This window comes from Cylas formicarius, unplaced genomic scaffold (assembly GCF_029955315.1).
Source record: "Cylas formicarius isolate icCylForm1 unplaced genomic scaffold, icCylForm1.1 PGA_scaffold_2__14_contigs__length_35257938, whole genome shotgun sequence".
Classification (NCBI taxonomy): domain Eukaryota; kingdom Metazoa; phylum Arthropoda; class Insecta; order Coleoptera; family Brentidae; genus Cylas; species Cylas formicarius.
The window spans coordinates 25,999,318-26,016,226 of NW_026844319.1; the positions used below are offsets into that span (position 1 = coordinate 25,999,318).

A 16,909-nucleotide genomic window follows, 5' to 3' on the forward strand; every position below is an offset into this window, starting at 1 on the left:
TAAGAAGTGCCTTTTTGGTGAGTCCAATTACATCCTTATATGTCGACTGTAAAAAATGAGTTTATTCAATACAATTCAAATTTTAATTTAGTTATAGAGGAAGGAGGAAGGTGACAAAAGTTGAGCAATAAGTTGGCCTAAAATATGCTAGAAGCACTAGAAAATAGTATTATGGCTGAATTTAATTCTATTTACTAAAGTAAACTCAATATAGTTTCTTAGACCTGGTCCGGTGATACCAGATGAAATTTTCTGTATTTTTTTCTGGATTTTCAAAAACATTTTTAACCTCAATTATTAATTAATACCCCATCCTAAACTAACACCAGAAGTAGAAAAAACAATTAATCAGTTTCTAAAAAATATTTCCACAATATCTTGCGCATCCAAATCAAATTTTCGTTTTTTTTTCTGCAAACTATGTTTCATTCTTATAGTCGTCAATGTTATTTATTTTCATCTCTTCGCAATTCCTAAAATGAAAAAACTTAGCAATAGGTGCTTATCTTAATTTACCAGTTTCCAATTATTATTTGAAATAGCAACGACGACATAATCAATGGACGTGATAGTCAACCACACTACTAAATCTACCATGAAAATTATCCAACACTGTGATGTATTTGCAATTGCAATTTATTTGTAACTATATGTGTTTGATTTTTGCACTCAACCACAAGACAACTTAACGTATGTATAGAATATCCATGTGTTTTTAACATTTTTACTTTGTAACTAATGAGTTCAAATTTATTTTACAAATTCCTATTGCTTTTTCTCTTTTTCTTGTAAGTCGATTGCCACACACACACACACAAAAAGTTTTCTTAGTACAATATAGAATTGCAACTTACAGAAAAACTATATTTTTAGCGAAAAGTTAACCGCAGAAGGAAGAATACACCGCAACTCTTTTTGCAATTAAAAATCTTTGGATTCCCCTGGAATCCTTGGAATTTCTGTGGAACCCTTCGTCATTCCTTTGAAATTAGTTGGAATTCCTCAGTAATTAGTTGGAATTCCACTGTAATTAGTTGAAATTTCTATGTAATTAGTTGGAATTCCTCCGCGGTTTAGCCCTCTATTTTTTTGCTGTAGCAATTTCAACATACTTTATCATTGTAATAAAATCGCGCGTTGGATCCTTCTTATCCAAATATTTTGGCGTTTGCTGGGACTAATATGATTTCAAGCAGAACAATTATTCTTCATTTAGAAACATCGATTAGGTTAGACATCAATGGTGGAACATTATTTCAATAGTTTACTTTAAAAAAATACTATTTTTAAAAATTATTTATCGCCCAATGCCCTTGATTTCACGGATCCCGATTGATGTGCCAAAATTAAACCCAGAACAAGATTCCGTGCTGGGAATTTGGCGCGAATAGTACGACTATCGTGTTTTCTTGTGCTAATTTCTTTCCCGTTCCGCATTTTTCTTTCCATTATCTCAGCGCCGGTAGCTACATTAACGTTCTGTCACCGATGAGTGATGTTTAAAAATAAAATGTGGTCGTGCGACGGAAATTGTTTTGATTTCTAGACAGTACGTTTTTTTCACCGCCGCGTTTCGATAATCCCCTTTGACAAAATGTTGTGCGGGCAGTGCTCGGAGGAGAACGCCGATATAGCGGTGGATTTGTTGTCTAAAATTGGTGCACTGAATGGCGTTTGTAAATACTCATATGAGGTAAGGCTTATATTTAGAACTCGTGTAACCTTGCGCTTCAGCGAATTTGTTAACATTAGATAATAACATTCGGGGGCTTCAGCCATGCAGTTCGCCAGTGAAATGGTGTTATAACTGACATAGGGTATTTAAACTGACAGTAAGCGTCCATCATTACACTACTGATGATCAGTAAACCATATATACGATTTTAAGAAAGAGAAATCGGTTTATTTAATTTCGTTTATAAAAAAAATCCTTTAAAATGCCACATAGTGTTCCAGTGAAATTCCGAGTACTTCCAAGGAACTATAGGTAACTAAAAAAATACGGTGTACAATCTTCCCTGAGCGACAGATTTCAAAAACTTATAGTTTTTTAATAAAAGTTGCCCTCGTCTTGTTTAATCTCTACTCCTAGGCAGTATTCAATGGCAACATTATAAATTATCTTCACCACAACTTCAGTCTCCAATGGACTTCATACCTCCAAGACCAAACTATTCTCATGATAAAAACGATAAAAAAGACACTCACACTAACTCTTCATTGAACAGGTGCCATCTCTAAACTACCTGGGCACAATCGTTCACGGAACAATGGGATCCAAATCCGAAATCAGACCGAGAATTGAGCAAGCGTAGGAATTTCTAAACCATATAAAGGCGCTACTGGTGAACCAAAACCGCAGCCTTGAACGCCAGATCAAAATACTTGCAACATGTTTAGGCAAATGCAGCAAATATCGTGAACGGAACGCAAGACAAACATAGAGGTTCCACATGAAAGAGGTAAACATAAAGAACTCTTCATGGCAATAAAAGAGAGCAAACTCCAATACCAGATGAGATTCTCCACCCGATAATAGATTTCTTCTATGAGCAAGACGGTTGATCGAGCACAGAATTCATGACTGAAAGGTTACGCGGATGGCTGGGGCAGCTATAATTAAAAACCAATTTTTCGAAATATATTAACATATTTGTTCGGTGTTTATGTTTAGAAAAATATTTTCGTAAAGTGTGTTTTAATATGTTTTAATTTGAGATGCGTCTGGCAATATTTAATTTAAAAATCTACACACAATCTACTTTTTTTTTAATAGAAAAGTTATATTTAACTGGTCTTTAATTCCAATATGTCCTCCATGAGAAAAATCAAAATTGATGATGGGTTATCATTATCAATTATTATGCTTCTGTCGGCTTGCCACACGCAAGAAGCTGATTGAGTAGGCATTACGAGTAATTATATACTCATTATAAACTGCATTAAAAAAATCGTTTAACAAAAGTAATTTGAAAGAGCTATCACAGTAGGTCTACAAGATGTCTTTTTGAGGATTAACCGGAATGCTACAATAGTAGATGCGATTTTCGACAGAGCACAGGGGCATTATTATACACGTAGTAGGAGCACTGGGACTGTAAGCAGAACCTCTGATTACTAAGAACGGCCATTTAGTGCTCTCAGATACCGTTACAAACCAACAAGCATAATCAGACATAAGTGGAAGCTGCCTACAGTTTCTATATATTACATTATAGAAGTAAGGCTTTTGGACTATAGTTATATGGTCCTCAGTTGGTATTGCTATTAACCAATAGACATGGACAGCCTCCTGCATCATGTTCAGGATATCACTGGAATCGGGAATGGAATCACCGGATGTAGGCACTATTTCTAATAAGTCGTTTCTATAAATTTGTTAAAAAATGTCGTCGACTCGTTAAAAGCTTTGTCTCTTTTTGCTGGCAACAATAACGACCGATCAGATGCATGGGCAAGTTGAACTTTCAGCTAACGTATCTTTCGGCTACAGATTTATTCCTGGCATACCGTGTAGCTTCCGGCATGAAAATGTTCCTAGCAGACGATTCAAAGAAGTTGTTTGGTAAAGTCGAGCAGCTGTGGATCGAAAGTCACGTGCTATAGTTGTAGAACGCCGAAACGCGAGAGAGTCGATTCGAATCAGATACCCTTGATGAAAACTAGAGCTTGGAATTGTTTTTCTCGATAACATAAATAATCGACCAATGTAAACCATAAACGTTTCGGTTTCATACTAATGCGAATAGTATTTTCGAAGAGGATTTTTTTTTAAGTTCTCAGAAAAGAGGTTAATTTGATGAGAACCGGCGCCGACAAATAAATCGCTCCCATATTGTGGACATTACGACGTACGACGTGTAGACGGTAACGTTTCGTACATGTTTACAAAGTGTTTCCGTGAAATAATCGATAAGTTTCAGGAGCGCCCGTCAGACAGGGGGGAGCTTTCCCATTATTAAATTAAAGCTGTTACACACGAAGGCTACTTACGACATATTGACCATCTACATCGGCACGAAAACACAGAACGATACTTCCCTTAGTTTTAATTTTCGGAAGAATTTATTAAAATAACTGCGTTCAATCGGAAGTTCGATTAAATTAAAATTGTTTGAGGTTAAATATACTTCTTAAAGTAAAAATACAACTCCATCATATGAATTAATTCACCACAGCGCCAGAGGTGATACTGTAAATCAAGATAAAAAGGTATTAGATATACAGACTGACTTGACTTTCGAAAAAGTTTATTCATTTAAATCAGTTTTGTCATGGCATTTTTTGGCAACTGTCTGAAATGTTTTTAATTTTCGGAAGAATTTATTAAAATAACTGGGTTCAATCGGAAAGGGACCGAGGATGTCTTTGGTAAGGCGTTGACCTGCCAACTCGAACTTGCCGAAGGTTGTGAGTTCGATTCCCAACGGGAGCCTTTGGCTGTTTTGTGCGTGAAAAATTGTTATCGGTCAATTTTTCTCTGAGGATGCCGGGAAATGGATGCATTTCCGAATTTGAGATGAACCTAATTAAGCGTAAAGGAAAAAAAAAGTTCAGTAGGATGTATTGTAGTAGTCTAAATGAATCTCATAATGATCGTTTGAGGTTAAATATACTTCTTAACATAAAAATACAGGTCTGTCATATTAATTAATTCACCCCAGAGCCAGAGGCGATACTGTAAATCGAGATTAAAAGATATTAGATATACAGATTGACTTGACTTTCGAAAAAGTTTAATAATTTTGTCATCACATTTTTTAAAATTCATAATAGATACAATATTCAAAATGCCAACTGTCTGAAATGTTGATACTTACTATGAGCACGTTTTCTACAGAAAAAGAATTCTAGTGGCATGAAGCAATACAGATATATATTATAAGTTAAAAGACCAAAAAGAAAAAAAATTGTCCTTCTGCGCCGTCTAAGTAATACCGAATTCGGATGTCTCAATTTCGAAAAATATTATATGCTTGTCAATTTAATTATCTTAACTACAAACATTTGCTATTGCCTTTATTAAACATTTTTTTTTAATTATAGTTTCAGCATCAGTTGTCACTTTACCGCAATGGATATTGATTTTGGACCTCGTACTGTTAAAACCGAGAATACTACTAAATATCTAAACGTGAGAGTTGAAAACCAGCTTTCGTTGTGTGAGCATATAGACTATGTTTAAAACTCAATAAAGATATTTTTATTAATTTCTCCATAGAACTCTCTCACCTCCAAGACACCAGTAAATTTAAACAACGCTTTAATAATAAGAGATACCGATACAATTGCTATCAAAAAGTACTCACTGCTTTGAACATATGCTCATAAATGCAGATCGAAGGATGAACTTAATGGAGCTTTTCATAAATATACGACAACAAATAGAAAAAACAAGAATTTTTTTTCCAACGATACAATTTATACTGTCAGAATTTCTGGATGTTCAACAAAAACTATTTCTTTCTCTACTAGCTAAAACTATAAAATTTAAATTATTTGGGATTATACTAAAATCGATTGAGGAAACATCCCGAACAAATATTTTTAACCATTTAACAGGCTTCAATTGGGCATCTCACTACAATTTATTTAGTATTTAGTTTTTTTTTTCAAAGTTTGCAATCTCTTTGGAGACCACAACTCGGCAATTACTAGTAAACAACACGGTGTTCTTCCCTGGCTGACTAACAAGTCAAGATAATGTGATTTTTAAAATGTATTATTATTTTTTTAATTTTATGGCATTCATTACGCCGTATTTTATTTAAAAGCGCACAAATAATTTCCAAAGTGAGTTATAAATTATTGATTTTAGTCAGGGGCCCGCGTAATGGTATTAACTTTTATATCGGTGATTTAAAGGATTCTAAGCCTTTCATTGGATGTTTATATTGTTTACACAATTCGCGTTGCTGGTGGAATTGTGTGATATAGAATATTATCTATTGCTTGTTAATTGGCTACTACATTTAATTTTGTAGGTACAATCATTATACATCATTTCAACACTTTTATTTTCAATTAAAAGTAAGAAAAGTTCTCACATCTATTTTTTAATATTGTAAGCAAATTTGGTTCCATTGTTTAAATCAAAGTGTGTTGTTTAGGCGGTGTGCCGGCATAGGCGAAAGAAATGTGGGTAAATTTGTCGAATCTACTTTCTTTTGACACCCATTGATAAATTACAACTGGTGTTTAAAGATGCGTATTTTATGAAATAATATAATTACTTGCGAAATTGTTTATATTGTTGATATCGTCTTCGGTGACTTCCGTTGCGTGCTCTAGGACACATTAAAATTACAAATGGCAACACTAACAGCGTTAATTTACACATAAGCATTAAATAAAACGCTTTTCATGAAAGTGAAAAACGTATCGCGTCACTTTCTTCTGCTCAATTACTTTAATAAATTAGACGCTACTCTCATGGCATTTAATTATACGCATTTCAGCTTTAATTGTGTATAATTTTCCGACAACCTTTAAAGGAGTAAATATATGGTTTCCTGTGTGATATATTTTTTACTTTTTATGTTTGTATTGCGAAACAACGATATTATGTTCACGTTGACTTGACAAAACTCTTTTTTCTTACTGGCAAAATTCGCATCACATTGCGAAATTTTCTTCCGACATGAACTGAAAATTATGGCACTATCGTGAATGTGAAAAAAATTTATTATTTAATAATTTTGGTAGTGTGGGCATTACCTTCCATTTAATGAATGTCTTTAGGAGAATTGGTGAAAATTGGAGTATTGCTAGAGTTCTCCAAACGATATACTGTTTCTACAACCTTTTATATAGTTTTGACTTCGGAATGAGTTGAAGACCGGCCTGTTGTAAAGCGTAAGGGACCATTCTTTTCGCCACGTGTACGTGGCCGTATTTAAATTGTTTGCCGACAAGAACTGAGCCGTGCGGACTGTTGTATTTTAAGAATATGATTTAAAAGTAAGGATGAATTTTTCACTGCATGGACTAATAATAATCCAGGAATCTCACCGTTAAAACTCTACACAAATCCGTCAGCCTTCAGCATTTTGTATGCACGGAGTTCCGAAGTACGGTTCTGGAACGTCATTATGGAATTGCGAATCTATTTATTGAGCGTTACAAAGAGAAAGCCAAGCAAGGTAGGCCTGCAGTTAGGCCTTTATAAAGATTTACCAAAGTTAAATACCGGATTATATCGTGAAAACGGTATATATTTTGGAGAACTTTACTAAAATCTGAGTCCAATTTCACAGTTCACCCAACTATTCATTCATTACCCACTTCGTCCAAATATTCGATAGCCATTCATTATTCCTTGCTCTCATTCTATCGGAACCTGCATTCCTCATCTCAATGGAATTGAGCATCCCTGGAATCAACTTCAAAAGTGCTTTTCTTGCCGACCTGCATTACTCGACGTTATTAGATTAGAATTAGATGCCATTTAATGACAATAGCCCCTTGGTTAGTTTTGGTTAGCTAAGGTAAAACTCGTGAATGTGTCGTTTATTAGATTTGTTGCACAATTATACCACCTTTTACTCTCTCTACTATAAAATACGCCATTATAAGCTGCTCTGATATGAGCAAATTGTCATTTTCAAAAATCAGTTTCATTAAACTCTCTCGTGAACCAATTCAAGTTTTGCGGTACTTTAGTCACTGGTTGAGAGCCAGTAGGTATTTAAATCATGTTGCCTAAACAAAATTGTGACTAAAATATTCTATTAAGTTTTAATCAAAACTCTGCTCTTTTCCGCAAATCAAATGGGAGTAGTGAAATTTGAAATTTGAAAGACTAGTCCCAACAATGGTCCGGTGTCATATTCCTTGGTTGTTACTTGGTAATTTTCTTTATAAACTCACTATAATATGACAAGAGCTTTTATGTGTCGAACCCACGCGAAGTATACCTTTCGCATTAACTAAGCTATCAGCGCTAAACGGTTTAAATAAAAACAAACACCGAAATGCAGTAAACTAATTTCGATTTAACCGATGGGTCATTTATTGGTGCGAGCTACGCAGGCAAATTCGTATGTTTATTTATTATAACCTGACGACTGTCTATCATCAATCGGTTTGGTTATGAAAAAAGCGCTAAATTCGCTAAAACTTTTCCACTATCCGAAGCAGCACCTAGATCGACCCACGGGCATGGGTAAACCACGTGCGAAGTCCGTCAGTCGACTGCTTTTACGCGTCGTGACAAGGCGTCGCGTTCGCAACTTGTCGCTTTTTCGAATTCGCAAATTTTTTTCGTAAACGAGGGTTTACCAGAGGTTTTAGTGGTGATTAATTTGATTTCGTTCGGATTGCAGTGGTTCAGGATGGGAGGGTTTGAAAGCGCTCAGTTGATTGCGGATTGAAAAGTGCGGAAAACTGCCGATTTTTTGCAGGCATTTCAATTTGGAAAGTGACATTACATAATAAGTCCATAATAAGTACCGTTTTACAAATGGTGGAGGAACGGGGGTAGTTGCATATTTTCGGAAATGAATATCGGTCACTAAAATAAAACTTAGTGAGGCGCTAATTTGACATCTGAAGAACTAGGAATTTTTTTTCGACTTCAAACGTTATTTGGAATCCTGTCCAACGTTATGTCGTTGCATTAATCATTTTTAGGCAATTATTCTTTCCAAAAAGTGCGCTACCCACGACTTTCCTTTCTGAGATCGATTTAAGAACATTGAATTGAATATTTGAATATATCTATGAATCTAATAATTGTGCATGTAAGGACATTTTAATTTTGTAAAGAAACTTCCACAGGCTACTGAAATAATTTTTACAACATTTTGCAGAAAAAAAAGTTGTAAAAATAGAAATGACAAGTCCCTTGCCATTTCAGAAGCTATAAAAGAATTTCCAGAGTTTTCTCTTGGCCGTTAAATTTTTTTTTCGAAATTTTTATGACCATCCCTAACACCAAAACCTTATTACCCTTACCAAACCTATTATACCCGTTGCTTGGTGAATCGTAAACTAGGGCGTGGAGAAATAGCACTTTTCATACTACTTATGAAATTGTTATCAGCTCATGGAAATTTAAACACTTACTCAGGCGAACTTTTACTATCTTTATGGTAAATGACATTTGCAGACAAAACAATGAAGAATTTTTATACAAACCAATTATTATCAAAATTAACTTTGAACTAGGGAACATTTCTCGGAACAGAAAACACTAAAGGCGTCTAGAGACTAGTATCTCCACGAACTTTTGTAATTCTTTGTGAATCACATAAATAATTGAGTTACAATCCAGAGTTATTACCTTATCGTCCATATAAACAAATTTAATAAAATAAATAAGAACTAAAAGTTCAGATTTTCACGAAATTATATATTTTGACATGACAATTGTTTCGACAACACCGTGTCTTTATCAAATGTACTATTTACAAACTACCTGCTACTATATATACTGAAAAATGACAATAAATCCTTAATTAATCTTGTGAGAATTTAAGTTTAATTATGGAGAGCTATTTAAATCTAAATGACCGTTAAGCAATACATTTGAATGTTTCATTTTGTTAATCTCCATGGTTTCCAATAAATTTAATTTTCTACTGTTTGTAGCAGTGTGTAAAATATCAAATTGTCGTCAAAAATGTGTTTTTCTGTGTTTAAATGTGTAGCATAATTAGAATCTAGACTATTGTTTTTAAACGCTCTTTTATCTTCGTTAATGCGTTTCTTGAAGGATCTACTTGTTTGTCCAATATAAATTTTAGGACAAGAGCCGCATTTCAACCTGTAGACACCTAATTTTTGAGATTCTGGACATTTCGTTTTATTATTTTTTAAAAATTTTCCTATTGTGTTGTTAGTTCTCAAAGCTAATTTTAAACCACATATTCACAAATGTTTTTAAACCTTTTCACTAGGTTCCCCTATATATATATATATATATATATATATATATATATATATATATATATATATATATATATATATATATATATATATATATATATATATATATATATATATATATATATATATATATATATATATATATATATATATATATATATATAATTGTTTTAAATTGTTCGTGTTCTGTATTAGGTTTCGGATAAATAGAGTTTACTGTTGTCTGGCTTTGTTTTTTATTTATAATTTTATCGATAATGGACGGATTGTAGCCGTTGTTCAGTGCAATTTGTTTAATGATATTTAGTTATTTATTCTAATGTTCTGTATTAAGAAGTCTCACAACATTAATTTAAATTTTATTGTCATTTTTCGGCATATATAGTAGCAGGTAGTTTGTAAATATTACATTTGATAAAGACACGGCGTTGTCGAAACAATTGTCATGTGAAAATATATAATTTCGTGAAAATCTGAACTTTTAGTTCTAATTTATTTTCATAAATGGATTTTCATTAAGTAAAAGCCACCTCAGTTCAAAAAACAAATTTGTTGCCGAATATGATAGCTATTACTACTAAATAAAGATTGCCATGACAAAGAAGTTTTTCGGTTTAACTACCTCTAAACACAATACAATAATGCGTTTCACTAATGCAGTTGGGCACGACTGTTATGATCATTCGCCCATTGCCGACAACTACCCCAAAATATTCTTATATACCGCCACTTTCATTTTCCATTGCCTGTAACATGCGGTTCAAAACTGTTTTTCATGAATTGTTTCCATTTTCTTTTAAATTAACTCGAGTTTTAATTTCTGCCAAACAATTTTTTAAGCAAATCGCTTATAAGAACCAGCTGCTTCAAATTTGAAATCCCAAGATTTCATTTTATTTTTTTTTCCATGTTTGTTTGAACATGTCTAAAGTACTGTTATCGAATTGCTATTGCAATTAAAATTTTCGAATCACATATAAAAGCTATTGCTTTGATATATTGCAAATATTGTCCTCGTGCAGGACATTTACGATCGTAAATACAGGTTTTAATACACGTATGACTTGCCGTACAGACTACAATAGAGAAATTCCATTAAGATATCATGAATAGCATTGAGTCTAGATTTTTATTTGGTCTAAATATTCGAAAACAAAATTCCTAAAAATAAAAATAATCACAAACTTGATCTATTATTTTTTCTCCTATCACTGTCCTCCTAGTTGCTGTTATTGCTAAACAATATTTTCACATAGGTACTACAATTCTCCCAATCTTGTTTTAATATAAGCAAAATTTGGAATTTTTGTTATTAAAAATTTTCATTTACCTGGGGAAAGATTATAATGTTCACATAAATGTCAATCAAATAAACTAAAATGGACCAGATGCGTTCGCAGTAATTTTTAGAAAATCCAAAATTGATAAATGGAAAATGGTTTTTAAAATTTTGTCACCCTTGTTCAAGTTGACCTTATCTACTGACTGGTGCAAAATATATTCACCCTTGTAATATGCAAATGATTTTAGGGTAACTAGAGCATATTAAAGAGAGTAGGTCATGACTATGGCACGTCCAAGTCAAAACTTGCATTATCTGCTATTAAAGTTAGAACTTGCTTTATATATTAACAAATATTAACTACAAAATGCAAAAATGTTGCTTCTCATTAATAAAAATATATAAAATATTTAGACGGCACTAACTTATAATTAGTAAAAAGTAAATTACATTCCTTGGACAACTTGTAAAAATCATTTTTCGGCAGCCTATACAGCTAAGTCATATGCTAAATTTGTATTTACACAGTCCTTCAGCAATATTTGCGTTGCAGATTTGCAATGCTTTGCTTAGCCATGTTCCATTGAACAACTCGACCTTCGTCATATGTTAAATATAATAATGCCGAATAGAATATCCTACGTTTTCTAGACCTTCGATGACATGTTAATAGCCATTTACGCTCGACTTTTTCAATGTCCACGTAACTAATATACACTGCTGGACACTAGAAACGGGGAAACAAACATTGTGCCCAAAAATAGGAACCCCTACAAAAATTAGAAAGTAGACATGAATAATTAAAAAAAAAAAACTTAAACTAAGACCACAAACACTTTTGGATTAATTCTCTGGAAATCGCAGGAACATTTTACCAAGAAGATTAAAATTGTTTTTTGCAGATAAGAGCTTTTTAACATTTTTAATTGGGAATTAGTAATTTGTCCATAGTTTTTTTTATTTGTAAACATTGATTGATAGATTTACCAAAAAAAATGTTTTAGCAAAAAATTTTAAAAATAGTTCTAGGCGGAATAAAACTATACACAAATCAAAAAAGTTAAGGAAAATCTTATTAACTTGCAAACTTGTGAAAATCTCGTCGCAGCTGAAAAACTGCACCACGTATATATTTGAAACGTTTTGAAGATTAAATCATTAAATATAAAATTTGTATAGTTTAACTTCTCGTAATGATGTCAAATCCCTATGAAATTTGTTTTCTGTTCCTAAGTACATATATTTTATCATCATTGTGTTGCTTGGCATTTAAAAAAAAAACAATATCAAATTTGATAAAAGTTATACAATTTAAACGACAATTACACCGAACTCCTTGTCCAATTATGGGTTTTAATTTTGTATATATGGATTTCTGGAAATATTGCTTAGTTTCAGCAGTATATTTAGAAAATAAACAGGAAAAAAGCGTTTTGAGATTGAACAATTTTCATAATTTAATGACGCGTATGATCTAATTCTATTCCAATAAATATTCTATTCATTGTCAGAAAACTAAGCATGAAACTTTTCTCTAAGGGTGTTTGGGCATTTGCATTCCAAATAATGGTCGTAGAACACCGGCACGGGCACCGTACCGCACGGATACAAGAAAATATGTGTAGGAAATTTAATCCTCCAATTATACGCTAGACTAAACACCTGACCTAAACCCACTGATAAGCAAAAAATAAGTTCCCATAAATTTCAATATTTTACAAAAAATAGGATTCTTTCTCTACTCTCTCTTTTTTAGCTTATTATTTATAACTCTTGTGTTATCAGCAAACTTTAATGAACATTTTTCAAGAAACCATGAAAAAAAGTAGTGATTTTCATTTTGAGTTTTTGGTGTTTTGAAGTTATCATCAGTAACATTTGGATTGCTCTGCTACGTGTTAAAGGGTATTTTAGTAATTTCTTAAAATGGATAGTAAACAAACACCTCGAAACTTGAAGATCCTGTAGATAAAAAATATATCTATAAAAATCTTGACACTGAAGTTTGAAACGCCATGTTTAAACAACGCTTCATTGTCGAGTGCGTAGTTTAACGTGCAAATATATCGCTGAATATCGTTATATCTCATTTTACAGTTAGCGGGTAACGTTAATTAAATTAATCGCTTTTGTATGATACAGTATACACATGCTACTCATTTTATTGTTCTACCCGCCAAGGATCGTCGGAAATACCAAGTTCACACATAGTTTATTTGCAAAAAACGGTACGTTGGAATTGGTTATAAAAATGAAAGAATTATATTTTACACGAGATTTTACAGCACTTTCCAGTTAACTTCAGATTACCGAAACATTAACATTGGCCCAACTAACATGTTAATTAAGAAATTATATTGTAAACCAAATAACAAACCCTTACAAACGAATCTGCTCTAGAAGAAATTGTAACAAAACATATAAATTTTTCATTGTCATTAAAAGAGATATGTACAGGGTGTGCAGTAAATACCATACAAAAAAATCAAAACTCCATTGATACGGAATATTTAGAAAAGCCTCAAAATCGCTTATTATATTATTTTTAATATCAAAAAAGACTGACTATGTATAGTATTTCATTACTTTAATTATTTTACAATCATTGACAGTTATTCTTAAAATTATTCGCAAGTACTTTTCCTGTGTTTTGTTTTAATTTGTTCAAATTTCAGAAACTAATCTACATAATAGATAGTACATTCTAATTTTAAGCAACAGTAACTAGTATATATTATTTTATTTTAGAACGTGACCATGTGGTACAGATTAGTACCAGGCAATTTTGTTTATATCCATCTAAGTACATCTACTTCCGACATTTAAAGGTTTTGGGCGAGGTACTAGCAACCTATCCCTTCAATTGGCTGAAGGTTAAGCCATATAGCTTTGCAAATCGTTTCAAAAAACCATCAGTACTGTTTTTCGTCTTGTTTGGTTAACATATTTTTATTTTAGAACCTACTTGACTAGCTCTGTATAAGATTCCCAAATAAAAATAGACGTTTGGCAAAAATTAACACAATTTTTTCTGCTTTTCTTTTCTTTTAGATTTTCCATACCAACACATACGCAATACAGAGGTGTCAATAATATTATCCTACTTCTGGTTGTTTGCTGCCTCAACCATGTTTGGCTGCACCGAGCAGATGGTTTTCAAGTACTGAGAAGACAATTTTGTTTACATAGTGAAACGGTGAGATTTATGTGCCGTTTCTTGAAGTTGGTCATATATTAAAATAACAAACAAAGGATGCACTTTCGTTGCTTTTTAGTAAAAGTATAAAGAAAACCAAATATTTTGCTGGTGTTATACAGTGACCCTATAATGGTCGCTGAATATTGGATGGATGAGGATGGCAAAATTTTTATGTGCGATCGCTCCTGTTATTTTCATTCCATATTCTAAAATTCTAATTTTTTCAAATCATTTTTGCATCAAATTCCACTTTCAGGCGAATTTTGTTGTATTTTTTTCTCATTTATATAAACAATAGATAGGTTTATTCTTTAAATATGTTTCGTAAATATTTGCATATAATAAAAGGTATCATAATCTAACTTGAAAACGAAAAAAATTTCCCAATAATACAACTTACTCCAAATAAAATTTGCGACAAAAAATCATTCCTGCAGTTCTGTAGATGTAATAAAAATTATTCCATTCCAATAGACTGATGTTCTAATATTAGTTAATAAATAAATCTACAGAACAAAATTTAAGGCCCGATTCCCGAAACGCGTGTTAGTGTAGTTTGAAATTTGTTTAAATAATTGTCACTTTCGTTGGGATGTGTTGTGTCAGACTCAATAGCCATGGCGTACGTTCTTTGGAGAGTTGTGATGAAGAAATATTCGAGGATTCGCCTGGGTCTTCACGGGTCAACGGTGAGTAAATGCTGGTCTAGTTTTAAACTGAGATTTGTAAATACAAAATTTGTCTTCGATCAAAAATTTGAACTACCGAATACTTTTAAAAATGTTAAGACTCCATTATGTGTGCTATCGCCTTACTGAGTTCAAATGCAAAGTTGTTACAAATCACGCTGACCGTTACGCTCTTTGATATTTTATTTTCCTTACATTATTATTCCACCTATTCAAATTCGCTTCCAGAGTTATTAAAAAGAAGGTGAACTAGACGCTTGTTAGTATGATACCGCGACATGCATATGCCAAGGTTTTACTTCATTTTTTTATTTGATAGTAATTATTTTATTGCCAAATGCTGACGAATTTCTCTTTATACAAATGTCCAAGTAAAATCAATCCCACAGAAACCCAACCACTCAAAAGCAAAAAAGTAAATAACGGAATAAATGACAGGTGAAGCAATAAACGAGTTATTATTATTTTTGTGATTGATCCATTACTAAAGTACCGAAAATATCATTAAAATTGGCTTGCGACCGTGAGTAACAAAGCTGACATCTTAATCCGTGCATAATTCGATATTTTAGAGTTGAAAGTAGCCAGTCGATGTTCTATTATGTGTATGTAGCCTATGCTCTGGAGTCAAGCATCCGTACCAGCAGCATTTAACTTACCTATATATAGATTTCTTCTGTTGTTTGTAAGGGGCAAGTAAATCTTTTACTTGACTGTATATTTTGCCTAAAGTAATTAATCTTCTCCAGGACCTTAGAATAGTGATTAAAAATTATTATTCATGATGTTGGGATCCTGAAAATCACTTGGTAGATCAGCTTTGGACTTGGATGATAAAATATTACCAATACCGACCCCTTCCAGATCGCCGACAGATTCTTGGAGAATATTTTAAGTAAACATACTTTTTGCTCCTTACGGATGTCATTAAAATTACATATTTCTTGTTAATGTGACCAAGTTTCTGTTATTTTATTTCTTAATTGTATAATCTATATTATAAATATAGGAAATATAATCTCAAAATATGTTTCGCATATCCTACTTAATCGATGCAAGTATTTGAAGTACTTGCTTGCGTAAAATATTTGTTTATTTTCCAGAGAACTTAATTTTAATTCCCAGAAAGCAAACCTACTGTCGGATATAAGATCAATATTTATAACTCCCTGAGATTTATCAAAGTATGAGTCACTTAAAACGGGTAAAAATTCTACGTAGCATATAACTTGCTTATTTAATTAAAAATGTAACATTTTCACTTTTAGCATTTGTTAAAGAAAAAGATTGATCTGTAGGCCAAAGTTTAAATAAACGCATATGCAGTTTTCGACAATTTTGTTCTGCTTTTTGACTTTACGTTGTGTTTTATTGTTTTACATTTTCGGAAGCATTCATTGTCATTCACATATCGTCATCGCCATAACAAACGATGTGGGTTCAAGGGCGAAAGACAAAATAAATTACCGGGAACCTTGGGACTGAAATATATTTAACGTTCTATCCTACTTTTAGGATATATTTTTTTCTCAACTCGTTTTATTTATTACGCAGACAAAATTCATATAAAACAGGAACTTGCTTTCTTCTTTATTTACATATTGCTGCTCTGCGTCAATTCCTTTTGGTGCTTCAAACAGATTGTCCTCTTATTGTTAGTGTGCATCGATAGGCTGTATCAAAAAATATATTTTCGTTTTATTCCTTTAAATAGTTCACAACAGTTTAAGGTTCTTCATTAAAGCTCTGCGCTAAGCTGCTTTTAGTCTCAAATACTCTAAATTAAGGGCGAAGTCGTTGACCAATTTTAAGAAGAAAAGTTTAGTTTTTAAATCATATTTAACAGGGAAA

General features: G+C 32.4%; 1 protein-coding gene across 1 annotated transcript in view; it reads left to right on the forward strand.

The window, feature by feature from the left end:
- The first annotated feature begins 1,551 nt into the window (after positions 1–1,551).
- LOC132697828 (uncharacterized) overlaps positions 1,552–16,909 on the forward strand; it is a 381,002-nt gene continuing 365,644 nt past the window's right edge. Inside the window, exon 1 of the mRNA XM_060663502.1 lies at positions 1,552–1,693. Coding sequence (XP_060519485.1) covers positions 1,595–1,693 — 99 coding nt within the window. The 5' untranslated portion in view covers positions 1,552–1,594. The remainder of the gene's footprint in view (positions 1,694–16,909) is intronic.